Source organism: Triturus cristatus, chromosome 9, assembly GCF_964204655.1.
Source record: "Triturus cristatus chromosome 9, aTriCri1.1, whole genome shotgun sequence".
Lineage (NCBI taxonomy): Eukaryota > Metazoa > Chordata > Amphibia > Caudata > Salamandridae > Triturus > Triturus cristatus.
In genome coordinates, this window is record NC_140592.1 from 228,302,536 (window position 1) to 228,323,302 (window position 20,767).

The 20,767-nt window shown below is 47.9% G+C and overlaps 1 protein-coding gene across 1 annotated transcript in view; it reads right to left on the minus strand.

Moving 5' to 3' along the window:
- TMF1 (TATA element modulatory factor 1) overlaps positions 1-20,767 on the minus strand; it is a 271,023-nt gene that overhangs the window by 149,922 nt on the left and 100,334 nt on the right. The window contains exons 7-8 of the mRNA XM_085624782.1: positions 4,382-4,548; positions 3,695-3,851 (exon numbers count right to left, since the gene is read on the minus strand). Of these exons, the coding sequence (XP_085480908.1) occupies positions 3,695-3,851; positions 4,382-4,548 (324 nt within the window). The remainder of the gene's footprint in view (positions 1-3,694; positions 3,852-4,381; positions 4,549-20,767) is intronic.

The window sequence follows — 20,767 nt, forward strand, 5'->3', positions numbered from 1 at the left end:
TCATAAATGTGACACTGGAATCAGTGCAGGTTACTTATTTTGAGATGTTTGATACCAAACATCCTAGGATTCAGTAAACCCATTATGGTGCTAGGAAACTTGTAGTGACCAGTTTCAAGACCATATACCATATACTCAGTATGACGTTACTGTGCACTTATAATATCTAAGAATGGCCTTCGATGTTTTAGGGGCCTGTCTGTTCATGCAGATAGGTCCTTACATGAGGTATAGTGCACCCTACCTTAAGGGTGGCGTACCTAGACTTCATGCAGTGCTTGGCAGGCATGGCACACAGAGATGCGTGCCATGTTGACTCTTCACTTTTAGCTGCACCATAACACGCAGGCTGCAATGACAGTGGTGCATGTTTCTGGTGAGAGGTCCCCGAGGGAGGCATAATACACACTGCAGCCCTCTGAGGCAATTCCCTGGCTACCATGCCCTTGGTACCATAGGTACTCCTTACAAGGGACTTATAGGTAGGCCAGGGGTTTACCAACTGTGGAAACAATGGTACAGGTTAGGGAAAGAACACAGTCACTGAGAGCCTGATTGGCAGGGAGCCAGGGCATACTCAAAGTGCATCAGAAATCTGGCAAAAAGTGGGGGGTTGACTGCAACAGAAACCCACTTTCCTACACCCCCTAACCATGTCTTAGGCCTGCCATGGCAACGCCTGCAGTTTGCTTTCAATGTGATTTAGCAGGTAAAATTACTTGCCAATCCCTGAACTCGCCCTTTTATTACATACCAGTCACCCCTAAGGACAGCCCCTGGCAACCCAAAGGGCAGGGTGCTATGTAAGCAAAGGGAAGGACATGTGCTTGTATACTTTACATGTCCTGGTAATGAAAAACGGCCTATTTCGTTTTTCACAACGGTGAGGCCTACTCACCTCAGAGACCAGCATTGGGACTTCCCTTATGTTCTTCTAAGTGGTCATTCCTGATTCCAGGGGAGTATCTTTATCATGTTTGGTATGGGTGGAATAGTAGTGATAAATGCGCTTTGCTGGTACTTTCAGACAGTGGGCATTTTTATGCTCTTAACTTTTCTCTATGTGATCTGCAACCTGTCTCCAATAGACATCTGGACAGAGTGACAGCCATAAGCCCAGAAAGGACAGGGTTGGCTGAAAACCCCCTTGCATAAATCTGCATTTCAATGACCGGCCTGGGCAGACGGGAGGAAAGGGGGCTCACACCGGGACATCATGGAGTAATGACCCTGACCCCCACATAAATGGTTGGTGATCCCCATAGATAACATGGCAGTCAGGACTGGCTTGAAAGGGGTGCTTGTGCACTTCAAAACCACTCTTTGAAGTTTTCCCCACATCAAAGGCACATTTGGGTACAAGTACTGGGTCTCTGACCCTCCCAAATCAGGCACTTTCGGACCTACACCGAATCTCTGCCAGAAGAACTATGGTACTGCTCAAAGGACTCAATTGGACTGTTTTTCTGCTTGTCGCCCTGCTGCCTGCTGCTGTGTGACTCTGCTGGAAGGAGAGCTGAATTCTGCCTTCCCTCCAAAGTGTTCTCCAAGGGCTTGCTAACTTGCCTCCTGTTTCTGAATTCTCAGGGACACAAAAGACTTCCTGAAGTGGTGCTGGACTCTGCCTTCTTTAAGTCCTACCCTTGCATGAGGTGCCCCCTCAAAGTTCTGGGCCTCAGAAGTGGGTTCTGTAGAGGAGTTTCTGCCATATCTGACGCAGCACGAAGCCCTGCAAAACCTCGCCTCACATCTGACCACTCTCGGAACCGATGCCAGAGGACGTTAAGCCTCGCCTAGCCTTTTGGAACCAGCGCAAAGCCTCACCTCACAGACTGTGCCTCAGGATCAAAGGTACTGTGTTCAGCTGGCCCAAGCAGGTCCCTGTAGCTGGCTCGTGCTCCATCGCAGTCAGCCTGATTTTGCACCAGACCGCAAGTAACCTTTTTAGGGCTACCTGATTCTATGAGCTTTATTACGTTTAGTTCTTCAACGTACAATATCTTGACTTCTATTTGATGGATTTTGATTGTTTTGGTCTGGTTTTACTCCGATAAATATTCATTATTTTTCTAAACTGTTGTGGAGTCTTTTTGTGGTATTATTCAAAAAATATGTTACACATTGCCTTCCAAGTTAAGCCTGTCAGCTCTGTGCCAAGCTACCAGGGGGTGAGCACGGGATAATTTGGGATTGTGTTGTGACCTACCCTGACTAGGATTGTGGTGCCTACTTGGACAAGGTGCAAACATCTGCCAACTAGAGACCTGATTTTTAACACATTGAAACAACTGCAATATTCTTTACAAACAACCTCCTTGTGAACAACTGCGGTGTAGAATGTTGGCTCCATGGGTTTTCCAAAAATTGCTGCACAGGTCTTATATAAATGCAGGCATTTTGCAGAATGATAACTCTTGACGGCATATGATGCTACTGGAAAATGTTCTGGGGAGATGTGGGATGAAGAGTCTAACACAGAACTCATCACTTCTTTACATCAGAGAAATAGCTCTCTATTGAATACTATACTTTTCCTTTTTAACCCCTTCCACGAGCATGACGGAACCACGCCGTCATGAGCCACGGGCGGCGTGTGCTCATGACGGCGTGGTTCCGTCATGCTGCAGCCGCTCCGCCCACGCGGCACTAATTCCTCGCCTGTGCGGGCGAAATAATAAGTGGGCGGAGTCGTGACGGAACCACGCCGTCATGAGCACAGCTCGCCCGTGACTCATGACGGCGTGGTTCCGTCAGGAGCATGGCAGCACCGCACTCACCCCGCACCCCCCCCCCCAGCGCCGTGGCAGATTTCGCGCCGCAGCGAAGGGGTTAAGTGTTCAGAATGGCTTTCAAATAATAGATGACATGCAACAAGGTTGGCATGGCTTTTGCAGTAATTTCTAAGATTACCAGGTTCTAAAGCAGAATAATTGTCAAAAGGTCGTGCCATGCTTCTTTAGAAAAAAGGAATGTTTTCACCAAGCAATCCATAGAAGAAAAGGTGGCATTTTTTTATGAGCTGCCATCTCTACCTAGGACAATAAAGAGCGTCCAATGGCGATATCTGGCAAAATCGCAATTGTACCGACAATGATCAATTCTCTCAACAAAATGAAAGACACTTTGTGGCTGCACTGCAATAGGAAAATACAGTTTTAAGATCAATTTGACCACTCCAGTCACCTTGATGAAGCTGGAGACAAATCTACATAATACAGAGAACTCATCAGTATATATATGATCTTACATGACTTTGCTAGAGGACTTGTGATATTCTCGCCTCTCAAATGGAGTGGATGCCAGAAGGGAGTGAGTGAAATCATTCGGTATTTACAGGTATAATCACAGACAGTCCCAGTAGAAGGCCAATGACCATATATTCCTTGCCTTGTGATTTTGAATGTCAACTTTTGTGGATAAGTTGCTCATACAAGAAAGGAATGTTAAACCACACTGTTTTAGGGTTTCAGCCTCTGCCTTCATTCAGTGCATGTAATTAACAGTATGAACTCTAAGCACTGAAAATTACTGGGGAGCAGGGGGTTCTGTTCTGTTTGTCTTGCGCTTTGCATGTCCAGTATGTCACTTTCTTGTGCAACAGGTTTTTAAAGTTTTATTTCAGCAATGACATAGATACAGCTAAATTAACATTACTGAACTTGACTGCAGATGCAAAGGTGATCTGAAAACAAACCTGAAGTGCTAGAGCTTCCTGCTGATGGCGACCCTCCTCCTGAGCTTTTTCGAGTGCCAGACAAAGTTCTTCTTTAGCTCTGATCTCACAACTCAAAGCTGCCTCTTGTGCTTCACTAAATTTTGCTGCATTAGCTTTGTGAAGTTCTGCAAGTTCTCTGAAGAAACAAAGAGATTATTAACTTTTTTCTCAGTACATCAATAAATGATCCAAACTATATGCCAACTGACAAATGACAGTCTCTAATATGCAGGGTTACAACACTGCAAACTAAAAATCTGAAACATTCAAGGAAATAAATATAAAATGGACATTGAACCCACAATCTATTAATTTAAAGGATAAAACTAGATATCCAATAGAGACACTTTTATTGTTATTTATTAGATAGAACATATTTTAAAAATAAATACTAGAACGTAGACCCACCCCCCCAAGCCTTGCTTAATGCTTTTGTTACATGACTCAGTTGAACCCCTTTAGTCATGCTCCTTTCAGATTCTTCAGCCTTTCTTTCTGCTACCAGGAGCAATGCCACATTTGTCTTCTAGCAGAAAACTGCATGGTTCTATTCATTAAAAATGACTGGCAAGACTGAAGCCTGTGATCTTGATTCAAAGTACACTACATGATGATACGATCATCCAGCACACATTTCATGTCCTGTCATGACAAATTATTATCTACCTGAAGGAGCTATCGAGTGCAGCCTGATGACTCCGGTTCTTTTCTTGAAGTTCTTCTAGGTCAGCCTGTTGTTGTGTGAGTTCCTTCTCTTGTCGCTCAACCACGCTATTTAACTTTTTTATGTTCTCTCGATGCTGTTTCTCCACTTCTTCTTTGTCATCAAACACCTACCATAAGAAACAATTGTTCAATAAAATATTTCACACACTAGACAAACACCAACCAAGCGGTTTCGTTTTTTTTTTTTTGAAAGAAATTTTATTGTTTTCACAACAAATACAACCAAAGGACATGGAATCAGACCGTGTGTACAGTTCATTGGACAAATCACCACGCAGATTCACAATTTCTTCAAGTAGGCCCAAGTCGAACGCTTTGAGACAAACATTGCCGTCCCCCCTCCCTTCCACCTCCCCGGCCTTCCTAGCCATCCGAGTCAGAGGATTCCTCATCTGTAAGAGGTGGTGGATCACATATGTTACCCCTATACTTGTTCCACGCTCCCCACACTCTGACCCACTTTCGAGGACAGCCCCGCCTGATAAATACGGAGCGCTCAGCAAACATAGCCCTATCCATCTCTCTCTTCCATATTGATAGCAACGGTGTCTCCACCGCTCCCCATTTTTGGGCTATGTTCCGTTTGGCCGTCATGTTCCCCAGCGTCACCCAGCCCTGCGCCTGACGATTGAGATCCGTGGGCTCCCACACATTCAACAGACAGTGTCTGGGCTCAGGCATCAACGAGACCCCGCACACCTGTGACATTGTTCGCAGCACTCGCTTCCAGAATATCTGGAGAACAGGACAGTCCCAGATAATGTGATAGAAGGTTCCCTCCTCCCCGCAACCCCGCAGGCAGAAGGGATGAGGTGCTCTGCCCAGTTTATGTAACAAGCTTCTGGTGAAGTATGAACGATGTAGAATACGAAGTTGCACAAGCCGCAGCCTCGAGGGTATACCCACCTCGCGTGGCGAGGCCAATGCGTCCCGCCAGTCCGGGTCATCAAAATCGCCGACCTCGCCGGCCCATTTCTCCCGCAAGAGCCCCATAGGGTCCGGCAAATTGTTGATCAGTTTACGGTACGTGAAGGACGTCGCCCTCTTAGGCATGTATTCGGTCAACAACCTGTCCTCCAGCGGGGATGCCTCCGGAACCTGCACTCCTGGGGTTAACTGTGTCGTCAGGGCATGTTTCATCTGGAGGTATCGGAACCATTCTGAGGGAGCCAGCTCATATTGCTGTTGTAAGCAAGCGAATTGGACAACCTCCCCTTTGTGCCACACGTCGCCTATCACCGAGATTCCGATGGTGTCCCAAGCGTCAAAGCCCTTGCTGTCCCTCAGACGTCCCAGCCGTTTGGTATCCCAGAGAGGTGTAAGCTGCGTCAGGACTCCCCGCCAACCCAACCTGGCCTGTGCCGCATGCCAGATAGATACAGTCTGTCGCAGAGGGCCGATCAGCTGCGGGGCCAGCCGGGCATCATATAGTGGGGTTAGCATACCCCTTTCACCCAGTACATCCCTATCCGCCTTAAACGCAGGGTCCGACTGAGGCGCATGGAGCCACTGGTTGATCACCTTAAGCTGCACCGCCCAATAATAGAGCTGGATATCCGGGAGCGCAATTCCCCCATCGTACCACCCACGGACTAGTTTTGCTTGTGCAATGCGCGCCGGTTTGTTGCCCCAGAGTAAGTTGGAGACCTGCGCCGCTACCGCGCGGAAGTAGGTCGGCGGCACCGGATATGGAGTATTCTCCAGCACATAAAGAAACCGCGGCAGGGCCATCATTTTGAAGAGCGCCGCCCTCCCCACCAGGGTCAAGGGCAACGTTCCCCAGTGCTGCACATCACGCTTGAGGCGGTCCAATTGAGGGCTCAAGTTGTGCCTGAAAAATTCCAACTGATCCAATGTAACGTGCACCCCCAGGTATTTGAACGACCCCTCCGCCACTTGTATCTGGCATCCCTCCGACAGTCGAGGAGGGGGGCCCCGTAGCACCAGGAGGACTGACTTCGACCAGTTTATCGTATAGCCAGATGCCCGGCCGAACACCTCGCAAATGTTAAGCAATGTCAGGATGGAGCGCCTAGGGGAAGACAAGTAAAGCAGTATGTCATCCGCGTAGAGGGAGACGCGGTCTTCCCAGTCCGCAGACCAGCGAAGGCCCCGCATCATAGGCTCGCACCGTATCCAAGTCGCGAGCGGCTAGAGCACTAGGGCGAAAAGCAGCGGCGAGAGAGGGCAGCCCTGACGCGTACCCCGCCCCAGGGGGAAATCCTCCGACATATGCCCGTTGGCCGCGACATGGGCCAGCGGCTTGGTGTAGAGGAGTCGGATCCAGGCACAGAACTTCGGCCCAAACCCCAGATGTGACAATACCGCGAAGAGAAAGGGCCATTCCACCATATCGAATGCCATGCGGGCATCAAGGGAGAGAATGACAGCTGGTTCCTGCAGTCGGTCCACTCGGGCCAGCACACCATGGAAGCGCCTCAGATTGTGGGAGGTACTTCTCCCAGGCATAAAGCCCGACTGGTCCGGGTGCACTATGTCAGCCAAATGAGGCGTGAGCCGGAGGGCCAACAGTTTCGCAAGGATCTTGACCTCTGCATTGATCAGCGAGATGGGACGATAGGAGGCACATTGATCCGCCGGCTTACCCGGCTTCGGTATTACCACGATAGTGGCCGTTCGCTGGTCCGCGGGGAGCTCCCCCGCCTCCAGGCCGTGCGTGTACATATTCAGCAAGTGTGGGGCCAGCATCTCGGGCAGCCGTTGATACAGCTCAATCGGGATGCCGTTAGGACCCAGCGCCTTACCGGGCTGCAACGCGTTAATAGCCACCTGTAGCTCCTCTACCGTGAGTTCAGCCTCCAGGGACTCTCTAGCCTCGGGGGAGAGCTTGGGCATCTGCAGGTCTCTGATATATGTCAATGCCATCTCCACCGACATGGAGGAATTGGAGGAGTACACTTCTCGAAAATGCACCGCCAGGGTGTGCACTATTTCTCGTGGGTCTGACGTTTTCGACCCCTCGGCAGTGTCAAGCTGCGCAATCCACCGCGCTCCGCTGTCACGCCTGTCTAGCCACGCCAGTAGCCTGCCAGTTTTATCGCCTACGTCGTAGACTGTGTGCCTCGAGGCCTCAAGTCGCTGTCTGACACGTTCTGCTAGGTGCTCCTTGTGTTTCACCTGAGCCACTCGCAGGTCATGCGAGGTTTCACGGGAGGGGGTTTCGGCCTGGCGAGCCTCCGCAGTCTGGAGCGCAAGCTCCAGCGACTGCAACTCAGATGTCTGCATGCGCTTATAACCTGTGATGAAAGCCATTGCCTGGCCCCGCACCACCGTTTTGTACGCCTCCCAAAGAATCGTGGGGGAGTCGACCGAAGCGGCGTTTTCGTGGAAGTAAAGTTTTGTCGCCTGTGCGATGGATTTACTAATCTTCGGCAGTCGCATGTAGCTGGGGCGTATTGGATATACGCGGCGGCGCATCAGGTGATAACTATTGTAGTGCAAGAGGATCGGGGAATGATCAGAGATGCCCCTGGGTCTAATGTCAATACTTTCAATATTGTGAAGGCAACCGGGGGAGCCCAGAAAGTGATCGATACGGGTTAGACTATTGTGCACCCCGGAGTGGTACGTGTAGGATCGCTTCCCCGAGTGATACAATCGCCAAAGATCTGTGAACCCGAGCGCCGCCGTGAAGCCCGCAAGGCGGGTCGTTCCACTGCCCCTCGCTCGAGGCGGAGACCGGTCAATGTGGTCATTCATCACTGCATTAAAGTCACCCCCAATTAACACCTCTCCCTCTGGTAGCGTAAGTAGAAATTCACTAAGCGCCGGGAGCGCCTCGGCATGTAACCCGGGTGGGATATAGACCGACACTACGTTGTAGGGCCGCCCTTCCCATTGAAGGTGAGCGGCGGCAGAAACGCCCGGCTCCGTCCGTATTTACACCAAGCACGATTAAGCGGGACTGTTTGCGCATCAATATGCCAACCCCCCGGGACCCAGAGGTGAACTCAGAATGCACCACCATCTTATATCCCCATCTGTCCAGCGCTCTAGTAGCAGTGCCCGTGAGGTGGGTCTCTTGGAGTAAGACCAGTGCTGGGGCACACCGTTTGATACTGTGCAGGACCAGGCCCCGTTTGATTTTATCTCCCAATCCCCGAACATTCCATGTGAGTAGAGAGAGGGGCTGTACCGGGGTCAAATTAGTGTCAGGGGCTACATCACTCAGCAAGTCTGACTTCACGGCGGTTGGGAGAAGTGACAAAGCATGATGCGGATAACGCATATTGCGACCCGGGTCGTGTATTGAGCATGTGCGTGGTGTAAGTCTGAGGGCCGTGTCCTATATAACCACAACAGAGAAACAAAACCATAAAACGTTCCCCAACCCCCACCCTCCTCCCTGCCTCCCTGCCACACGGACTCAGAACTGCCCGCCACCCCAACTCAGCAGAGTGCTCAATCCCTTTAACCCCAACCAGTACTTGCGCTTTAAGGAGCGTGGAGTCCGGGGGAGACCAGGACATCCCCTATCCCCAGGTCCCATCGTTCATGTCCCAAAACAGCTGATACGAGGCCAGTACATCATCAGCGGTCCCCGGAGGTCAGTCTCGAACTACATTTCGGGGATGATACAAGCCACTATGTCATCCGGTAGGTTCCTCCTCAACCTCTTCTATTCGTCGGTCGTGTCCAGTAGGATCTTCCGCATTCCCGGGGCGCCTTGTCCCCCGGTTAGAGCGCCCTGCGTTACCAGCTTGGCGCCACCCCTCCAACCAGTCATGAGCCTCCTCTGGTGTGTTAAAGAAGAGAGTCTTGCCCTCCGCCACAACACGGAGACGCGCCGGGAAGAGCATTGCGTATGGAAGTTCTCGGGCCCTTAGTTTCTTCTTGACCTCCACGAAGCTCCGCCGCTGCGCCGCCACCGCAGCCGTATAGTCTGGTAAGAAGGACACCGTGGAGTTCTGGAGACGGATGGGCGGTGCCACCCGCGCCGCCTGCAGAATGGCGTCCCTGTCTCGAAAATTGAACAGGCGGGCCAGGACGGGCCTCGGAGGCGCCCCCACCTTCGGACGCCCTCCTGGTACTCTATGTGCTCGCTCCACCGAGAAAAATGCTGAGAGGCCCCGGGGTTGTAACTTGGATTTGATCAATTCTTCAACATAGAGGTCCATGGCTGGGTGTCCCTCACTTTCGGGAATCCCGGTAATGCGCACGTTATTGCGGCGGGAGCGTCCTTCCTGGTCGTCCAGCCGGGCCGCCATACGTTTATTCTCTGACTCTAACTGAGACACCCTCTGCAAGAGGCATCTCGAGTCCTTCGCCAGAGTCTCCGTTACCTGCTCCACCTCCGCAACCCTGGCGGACATATTCTGGAAGTCCGCGCAAAGCAGAGACACGTCCGTAGAAATCGACCCCACCGTGGATTGTACATGTGTTAAGGCCGCCATAATGTCCTCCAGTGTTACCTTCGGTGTGTCGTTGGTCGCTGCCATCTTCTCGGCGCGGCCGCTGCGGTCTGGCACTGCGGAGTCTTTGGTGTAGGCAAATTTATCCAGCTTGCCTTGGTGGTGCCCCTTGGTTCCGTTCCCGCTCATGGTGCAGACGGGTGATGCCTCCCAAATTCCACTCCCGCAGAGCAATGGAGAGTCGGTGCAGCAGGGCGCCCCAGTCAGGCCACAAACCCCTCAGGCAGCCCGGGGAACGTTCTCCGTCCCAGGTCGTCCCCCTGGGGGTGGCACGGATCAGCAGGGGCGGCCTCTCACCTCGGCGGAGCCCGGCGCAGGGCAGGGCCACAGTTCCCGGTTCACCCCACCGGTCCCCGCTAGTAGTGAATGCTCGGGGGAGCCCCACCGGCGTCAGGCAGCAGCTCGCAAAAGCGCGTCTCAGGCCTCCAGGATAATCAGTGGAGTTCGCGCCTCAGCCCCGGCGCCTCAATCAGGTCCCTCGGTGTGGGCCGATCGGGGTCTTCAGGCACGGTTGTGCAGCCCTCTCCAGATCACTCGCCTCATTGCTGCCCCGGCTTCATCCGGTCGCGCTGTTGTCGGTTTTGCCAGTAGGCGCCCAACCTCCGCCGTCGCCTCAGGGTCGGTCCAGCCCGGTCGCGCCCCGCCCGGGGTCCCCTTGCCACTCGAGGCCCCGGTCGTACGCGCCGAGGTAGGCCGCAAATCTCCGGGCCTCGCCGATTCCGTCCCAGGCGTCCGAGGGATCCGGGAGTCGGATCAGGCGGCGTCGCTATGTGTCCGCTGTCCGTTCCGGGACTTTTGGGGTCGGATCACCGCACGGATGGATTACGGATGTAAGGGGAGTCGATCTCGTCCCCGGAGCCCAACTAGGCTGCGGCCATCTTGCTTGGCTGCAAGCCACGCCCCCCAGCGGTTTCGTTTTTGACAATTTATTTTGTCTTGGAAAGTTCTTTAAAAAAATCTATATATCTATATATATCTATATCTATATCTATATCTATATATATATGCAAATTCAGTGAAAAAACCATAGGTTTCACACATGTTATAGTTAGCTGGAAATTTTACTGATAAAAAACCAATGAAATTCCCCCGTTATAGTTAGTGCAGGCAACTATAACTCACGCGACCGCAATCCTCTGCTGATGACATATGTGTCTTTATGAAAAAAAAATATTTGTAATATATGTATAGCTAAAATTTAATGGAAGAAGACATGGGCAAATAAGTGTCTAAATACAGTATTAGCATCAGCAGAAGATTGCGGTCGCGTGAGTTATAGTTGCCTGCACTAACTATAACGGGGGAATTTCATTGGTTTTTTATCAGTAAAATTTCCAGCTAACTATAACATGTGTGAAACCTATGGTTTTTTCACTGAATTTGCAAGGTTTTTTAAATGCTAATTCCTAACTATAACGTGTGTGAAACCTATGGTTTTTTCAGTGAATTTGTACGGTTTTTTAAATGCTAAGTTACTTTACGCCATTCGTGGCGTGCGCGCCCACTTAACGCAGTTCGTTCCGTGCGCGCACGGTGCGCTTCGCGCACCATGCGCGCACAGTGAGCACGCGGTGCGCTTCGCGCACCGCACGCCCACTTTACGCAGTTAGTGCCGTGCACGCACGGTGGGCACGCGGTGCGCTACGCGCACCGCGTGCCCACGTTACGCTAGATGGGCCATGTACGCACGATGCGCTTCGCGCACCGTGCGCACATGGAGGACATATGATGCGCTTCGTTGTGAAAGGTAATATTAAAATTTTTCACATATGTAATATGCCATGCACAAATGGTGCTCTTCGGGCACCACTTGCACATGGGGTGGGGAGAGTATGGATATTTTTTTTTTTTCATTATTTTTTACCGTACGCGTACGGTAAGCGTAATCGGCGAAATTATCGAAAAAATTAAAATTCCGTTTTTGGCCTTGGGGGATCTTTGAGGACTCCCTCAACATGGCTAGGTGCTTAGGAGCTGTCTAAACAGCCCCTTTACATGTTTTTGGGCTTTGTTTTTTAACCCCCTCTCAGACTGCGAGAGATAAAATGGCGGCTGCCGCTTCCTGGTTTCGACCGATTCGAATGTTTACTAAGATCTAACAGCCAATCAGAATCGCGCTCGCGCACGGCGGCGTGCGCGTACGGTAAGCGCACCGTAAGCGCACCGTAAGCTGGCTCAGATATATATATTGATTTAAAGGCTATTTTCTCAGAATCTACTGAACAGATTTACACCAAACCTACAAAAGGCACTTCCTTGACCTGTAGACTACGTCTCTGCCAAATTTCAAGGAACTCTGTTCAGCCGTTCGTGCTGTAGCTGTGTCTAAAGGTCCTATGGAAAATGCATGGGAAAAACGCGTTTTGGGACCCCCCTTTTATCTCAGCCCCCGCTTGACGAATCCCCCCCGAGACTTTCAGGGTAGGAGCGGAGCGGAGCGCCCCATTAGTTTTCAAAATTTCGCGAGGATTCGTCGACCGGCGCCAAAGTTATTCCAAATAGAATGTTGCGGTTTTCCTATGGAAACAGGGTCCTAACTATAACTACCTACTGGCAACCGCCAGTAGGTAATATATATCTCCATATCTATCTATCAATCTATCTATCAATCTATCTATCAATCTATCTATCAATCTATCTATCAATCTATCTATCAATCTATCTATCAATCTATCAATCTATCAATCTATATATATATATGTATATATGTATATATATACATACATACATATTTCCTTGTTACCATCTCCAAGCAGCCACTCTCAAATGTGGTGGGTGCTGTGGTTTGCAAGGACGGTCTCACGTTAAACTCATTTTACTCCGCACAGGAACACCGGGCATTCAGGAGTGATCAATTTATTAATTTTTATTTTAATGTGACCACGACAAACAAACATACATGTTTCTGCCCCCCTGGCCTTTGTCAATGTCAGAGTCAATTGCACCTTCCCTGTGTTATTTACTGCGACATAGCTTTGGGATGGCTGAAGTGCCATAGAAACAACTGATGGGCTTCTGACCTCTAAATATTGTATATGGATTACTAGGGCGGCCATCTTAAAACATGTTTAAATACAGTGTATCTTTGTTACAGCCGGTGATCCAAGTCAAATCTTATCATTCGGGTTCCTTTGACAAGTAACATATATATCAATAATTACTCTTTATAAAATTCGAAATAAATAATTAAGAGCAATGAATTCCATAAAACAAAATTCATTTTCATGACTGAGATTAAATTCTCGCTAAAAGCAGGGATTTAATGTTGCTTTAGGATTGCACTCGCCCAATTTAAAACAAACAATAAACTGATGTTACTTAATACTGCATGCTTCAAATAAAATTCTTCACACTGGTACCAAATATATACAGTACAGATGATTCAGACCAGTCTCCCATTTAATTCCAGATTCAACAATATTGCCCTGAATGGGCTAAAAATCCTAAAAAGATGTATTAAGCTTGCTCCCTATGTTCCGCCCTGAGCGGGCCTGGATTTGGATCAAGACCTCCATCAAAAGTGTCTGTACCTATCAATAAAATGACTATGTGCTCAGTGCAAAACAAGTACTCCTAAAAATATACATATACACACATACATATATATACACATACATGTATATATACATACATATTTTTTTTCACTGAAAAAAACACCAAAGGTTACAGGGACGTTCTAGTTAGGCTGACATTTCACTTGTACAAAACCAGAGAAATTCACCAGTTATAGTTAGCTGAGCTAACTATAACTTATGCCCCCGCAATGCACTGCTTATGACCTCACACATTACATCACTCATCACATGGTCAGTGACATCATTGATAAAATCACTGATGACATCATCCACAGGACCACTCATACACCCACTCACACACCCATAGAACAACTCGTACACCCACTGTCACTCTCACACAACCACTCACATAAACATTCACAGACTCATACAAGCACTTACACACCCACTCACTGATCTATAGAGCCACTCACACATACAGCCTCTCACACACCTATTAACTCATCAATATAGCCACTCACACATCCAGTCATACAGACACGCACCCCCTCATACACCCATACAGCCACTGAATGAATGAATGAATATTAGTCTTATAGAGTGCAGATTTTTTCCCAAGGGCATCAAGGCGCTACGGATAGAGCGGGAGGTGGGAGGAAGCACAGAAAGGGCCTAGCAATTAAGAGTAAAGAGCCATGTTTTTAATGCCTTGCGAGACAAAAGGTGAGAGTTTTACCCAGAGATCGATAGGGGGAGAGAATTCCAGAGCTTGGAGGCAGCAACAGAAAAGGCTCTTCCCCCACCTGGCTCTACTGAAACTGAGAACTACCAACCAGTTTTTGTTGGCAGACCACAGTTGTTTTTAGGGACATACCGTAGGAAGAGCCGTTTAATGCCTTCCAGGCTTGTGTTGTGAAAAGCCTTATGGACAAGGCAGAGGGCCATGAACAGAATTCTCTTTCTAAGGGGAGCCACTGCAGCTTACGAATGGATGCCAAAACAGGGTGGAATTTGAGAAGATTCATTACAAGTCTGGCCGCGGCATTCTATACAGGCTGCAGTTTGTGGATGGAACCCTATTGATGTCCAGGTACAGTGCATTACAATAATCCAATCTGGACAGAACCAGGGCCACCCCTGCCTGCTTTCAGGAGGGAAAGGAGAGATCTTACTCAGAAGCCTAATGATACCAAAACAGGTAGGTATCGTTCTGTTGATCTGGGGGTTAAAAGAGAGAGAGCGGTCAACAACGACACCAAGATTCTTTGCTGCCGAGGCTGGACAGGGGCATGAGCCAAGAATTTCAGGCCACCAGGAGGGTGACCATATAGTTTGTTGGCTGCCAAATATCAAGACTTCTGCCTTGTCCCTATTGAGTCGCAGGTAATTGTCTACCATCCAGGAGGCCACAGCCAGCATGCAGCTCTTAAAATTTGCAGAGGACGCCTCAATGCTGTTGGTAATTGACACAATAATTTGTGCGTCATCCGCATAGGACAGTGCCTGCAACCTAAAAGTTCTGATAACCTTGGCCAAAGGAGCGACATAGATGTTAAACAAGGTTGGGCTCAATTATGAGCCCTGTGGAACTCCGCAAGAGGTATGAGTGACGTCAGAGTAGAAGTGATCCAGTTTTAATTTTTGTAACCAATTGGTATGAAATGAGGACAGAAGCATCAGAGCGGAGCCTGTGACCCCAATTTCTTTGAGACGGCCAACCAGCCTCGTAGGCGAGATGGCCACTCACACATATACTCAGTCACCCATACAGTCACTCACACAGCTATTCAATCACTCATACAGTTACTCACAAACACACTCACTTATACAGATACTAACACATATACTCACTTACCTATACAGTCACTGATACAGGCACACACCCCCATACAGCCACTCTCACATTTACTCACTCACTCATATAATCACTACCACACCCACTCATTCACCGATACAAGACTTATTGACCCAATCACTCACCCATACAGCCACCTAGACACCCTATCACTCACCTATACATCCTCTCACCTACCCACTCACTCAACCATACACCAAGCACAGTCAGTCAGTCACTCACTCACTCACCCACCCACCCACACACCACTCACCCTACCACCCATACACCACTCAACCACCTACTAACACACCAATACACTCACTGACTCACTCACCTATACAACCACTCACACACCCATAGAGCCAGATAGACACCTACTCAGGCATGGATAAAAACATCCACATATCCACTCACATAATATGTCTTATGGCATTCGGGTTGGGGCCATCGAGCGGATCCCACATGATCCATGGCTGAGCACTGCAGTCTCTCCCCCCTTCGCCATCACGACAGCTTGCAGCTGCCTCACAGCTTTCCGGTTGGGACATAGAGAAGCCGGAGGCTGCAGTGGCGTGGTTTGTTGTTTTCGGTCCTGATATAGCCACGCCTGTAGCTGGCACTACCACAGTGTTTTGTGAATTTCTGACCCGCGGCTCAGTTTGACAACCCACGGGTTAGATCATGAGGCTGGGAGACGCAAAGAACGTCCAGCCACAGCCAGTAGCAGCAGCGGGGTATGCTGCCTTTGCCCAATCTTCCGTCGCGTCTGCACCTCCACTATGCAATGTGCTTCTCCATTGACCTGGGCAGTCTGCTGAAAGCACCAAGCAGCCTCTACTGACCATATCAACTTCAGCAGTAATTAGGTTCTCCAGACCTTCAGGGAGAATTATGTTTTGATTAATAGGCTCTCATGAGAAAGGTTTAGCCTGAATAGCCTGAGTTGATCTACAACCCACACTGACCCCTGATGTTTCATAGTTTCACTCCTCCACCCACTATTGTTTGCCTTCTTGGACACGCTGAGGATTATATTGAGAGAAAGTTTGGGACTGGCAACTGTTGCTGGAGACTGGGGCCAGGACTGAACAGCCAGGTTTCCTGCTGGAAGGGTTAGTTCTCTCTGTTTAATCTTGGTTATTAAGAGGCACTAGGATTACCACGAGATTGGTGGTGGTGGGGGGCGGGGGGGCTGCTGGTTCGGTTCAGGTAGTTGGAGGTCTTTCAAAGCTTCTCTGACTCCATTGGCTTTCCTGTGATGCCTTTTAAAGTCAAGTCTGTCGACTATGTGAAAGCATGCTAAGATATCAGACGTTTCTGCCAATTCTGAGGCTTCAGCCTTGGCACAAAGGGTTAAAAAACGTGGAGGTCAGACAGCAGCGCGGGCTAACTGCAGTTCCTCGCTACGAAAGGAGTTACTGACAGCTGCGGGTACAGGAAACCTTGATGATAATCGGATATCTCCAGATGCCACTGAACATTCCGATCTTGAAGTAGTAGGCTTCGTCTCTCGGCAGGGTGGCAAAAATCTTCTGGATACTGGGGCCCTCATTCCCAAGCAAATGGCTGGGGGAGAGGTAGCCGAGACCTTGTTGGAGCCCGAATCAAGCCTGGGCCATGGCACGGGCACAGTTAAGGAATATCCTTTGTTTAAAAAAAATAAAGCTGGCACTGGGGCTGTTAGATTGAAGGGTTCAGTCGTCCTCTCTTTCTAGCACCTGCTCTAGCTTCAATGGGTAATCATGATTCCCTGTAATTATATTCACTGGTTCCCCAGGAGGCTGCACATAGTGCTTTGCAGTCAAATGGACTGGCAGCAGAGCTGGGGGGGGGTAAGTTGGGAAAACTGGTAGTCGAGTAACAGCAGGAGGCTTCCCAACAGGGTGTTGAAAGCCCCACTATGCAAGTGGAAGTCAAAAATATGCTCAATCTTATCTTGGACGAGATTAGGGAGTTGAAGGCCTCAGGGACTGCTGCGTTTTATGTCAGGCTCTCCAAAATCAAGGATTCTAGTGACAAGCATCCAGAGGAAGGAGGCGGAAGTCCAGATTTCTGAGTTGAAGGACCAGTTTGTTACGATGCATAAGGAAATCGGCCAATTCCATAAACAACAATCTTGGCTCGCGAATAAGATTGAGGAACTTGAAAATCATGCACGCCGCTCCAACCTGCACATTGTCAGGGTTCCAGAGGGCTGTGAGGGGCAACAAATGCTTTAGAGGGTTGATTCGTTTATTAAGACTCATGTTCTGCCAGAATTTTCTGGCGATTTAACATTAACAAGAGCTCATGGTATTCCAGCGCAGCACTTCCCCAGCTCAAAATACCCACGTACAATTCTTGTTAATTTTGAGGCCTATCAAGTTAAAGAGCAAGAATTGTCAAAGACAAATCACCAGAGGCAGTTTTCTACGCCTGATGTACCCTTTTGCTACATCTTTTCTGATTTGTTAAATTCTGTAGCCAGATGACAACATTTTGTCAAAATGCTTCACTTGTTTAAAGCACAGGGTGTACAAGCAACAATTGCGCAAAAATCTAAATTGAAGGTTTTGGTAAAGGGGCAATTCCATCTGTTCTGCAATGTCTCGGAGGCACAGGAGTTCTTGCAGCAGAAGTCTAATAAGACCTAGTAACTCTCATAAACTGCCATAAACTGTAATATAATGTTACTATTATTGCCGGTTAAAGGGTGGGCGGTAGGCACATACATCAAAAAATGAGAAGATGTTTATGAATTCCCATTGGAAAAAGTTGGGAGGGGGTTTAGAAATATTTATTCTTATATACATCAAAATCCAAGCAGTTTGGTTATGGTCAAGGGGTTCGGAAAATACTTTTTCTGATAAGTATTATGTTTGAAAATGGGTCACTAAGTCAGAATTTTATCATGTAATGTAAACTATATGTTTAATAGACGCAAATGGGGTGCATTGATGAAACGGGTGGCTTCTTTTGCCCCAAAGGTATACTTTTTTTTTTTTACAAGAGACTCATCTTAAATTCAACTCACCGAATGTTCATATACCAAGGCAGTATTCTCAAGCTTTGTTTGCCTCTGCTGGTCTCACAGTAAGACGGGGTTGCAATCGATTTGGACAGAGGTCTGGATTGGGTCCTTACCGATATAATAAGGAATACGCAGGGTCGCTGGTTTGGGTTAAGGCTATGGTCAATGGGTTCCCCCTCATTTTAGTAAATTTCTATGCCCCAGTGATGAATGAGCCGGAACCACTGCAACAGATATAGAAGATCGCGTTGGGAGCGGTCAGCGGAATATTTTGGGGTAAGGGGGGATTTTCACTACATTCAGGAACTTGCCAATGATACCTCTAATACAACACAAAAACAATTAAAACCTTGAACTAAAAAGGCTATCAATAAGCTTAAGAATGATTCCCACTTAGTAGATTCTTGGAGGTCTGACCACCCCGGTATTCAACAATTCACCAGTTTTTCAGGTCTGATATCTGGGCCAATTCCTTTTCTGATCATTCGCTTATCTCAGTTACTATAGAGGCCAAGGCAACTCAGAACAATAGGCCCAGGTGGCAGTTGGATCGCTCGTTATTTCCAGATCAACAATGATATGAGGAAACGTATTCAGGAATTTTTTCAGCTAAATCAGTGCGATGCTTTTTGCTTTTCCATATGGGAAGCTTTTAAGGCCACAGTCAGGGGTGGATTTATTGCCTTTCAGGCTAATCAACATAGGGAACATCGACCAAAATTTACTCAGCTGCAATTGCCCGTAGATCATGCATCACGATTGAGTAGATACTCATCGGTCTATGAAAAGGCCAAGCTGAATTTGAGGGATTTCTTTGTGTTGCAAAAAATTACTAGCTCTAGGGCTTTTCATAAGCAACAATACAAAGAAAGACAACAGATTGGGAGGTATCTGGCTTGGTCAGCACAGGTAAAATAAGAGTTTGTGTTTGTTAGGAAATTGAAGAATCCTGCATCAGGGGACCTAGTATTGGATAAGGATCAAGTTTCTCAGATCTTTGATGAGCTCTACAAGCTTGTATATGAAACCAGCTGTTCTACTTCTCAGTCAAGTATAGCTCAATATTTTAAAGGCTATTAGAAAAGCGTCTCTGGGGGATACCCAGGCTGACCAAGTTATGACCACTTTTCACTCACGGAGGTAAAAGACACTTTTAGCGACAATGCCTAAGGGCAATGACGGCTTCAGAGACAAATGTTATTACACTTTTGCTGTTGAATTGTTGCCTTTCTTGACTGAATCATTCAATTATGTTGAAGACGGGGGTGAAGTCTTATCTAATTTCAAGAAATCAACTATTGTCTGCTTTTTAAAAAAAGGGCAAGAATCCTGAAGACGTGGCAATAAATAGGGGGACCCCCTTTTGCCTATTTTATTTAACTTTTTTATAGAGCCTCTCTTGATTGGGATTAGGGCTTCCCAGGCTTTTGAGGCCCCTCTTTTGGGTATGACCAAGCTACTAATGTTCACAGATGATGTTATTCTTTTTTTGAAACCAGAAAAGGACAATATGAATTTGATCGGTTTAAGGACATTGGGGGATATTATATCAATCCAATAAAAAAAGAAGATCTCTTTAATTCTCCTATCAATGCTCTTCCGGCCCTTTTGCATCCACAAGCCCGACATCAGACACAGATTCGTTATCTAGGGGTATACGTCACTCAAGAATATTCCAAGCTCTTTCAATTGAATTATATCCCAATGTTTTATTAAATAAAGGGGCTGCTTGATAGATGGACACTGCTCCCCCTGACCTTTGTTGGCAGAGTGGCTCTTCTAAAGAGGTCTATTTTTACGTTGTTTTCTATTTCGCTCATTTGGATGTGCTTTTTAGATGGTTCATTTGGAACAACAAATCACCTAGGGTTAAATACTCTGCCCTCCAGCTGGATACCTTACAAGGTTGGTTCACCTTTCCCAATTTTCAAAGCTACTATCAGGCGGCCCTTTTGGATCTGTGTGGAAGGGTTCTGGACAGCAGAGGCACAATTGACTCCTTTTTTATCGATAAAATTATGCCGCAATCAATTGCCGTTTTATTAAGGTTACTAAATATCAAAAAAAGCCAGATATAAGGTTTGACTAGATTTAAGAGTCAGACTATTGAGCTTATATTGTTCCAATAATGTTTCTTCAGGCTGGATGTTTCCTACACTTCAGGAATTAGGGCATCTGGGCTTAATCTCCCCACTGTAGTTAGTCTTTTGGATCATCCCAGGTTCAGGAAGTTGGGGCATTTTCTCCTTCAGGGTAGATGGATGACATGGCTCAAGATTTTTGCTTGGTGTGGTGTATACGAGCCGTGACTTTTCCTGGGCTATCATCAGATCGTATCTTTTTTTTTTTAGGGCTCAACATTTCGATCCCGGTCTTAATATTCACACTGCACTTCGAGCTTTTTTTATGTCTAGAATGGTTGGAATAGGGAATTGGTATCAGCTAATACGGAATTCAGAGGTACAACCAAATGCTATTTAGAATATTTTTGAGAAAATTCGAGTAACGCATAGCCATTTCTCAGAGGGAAAT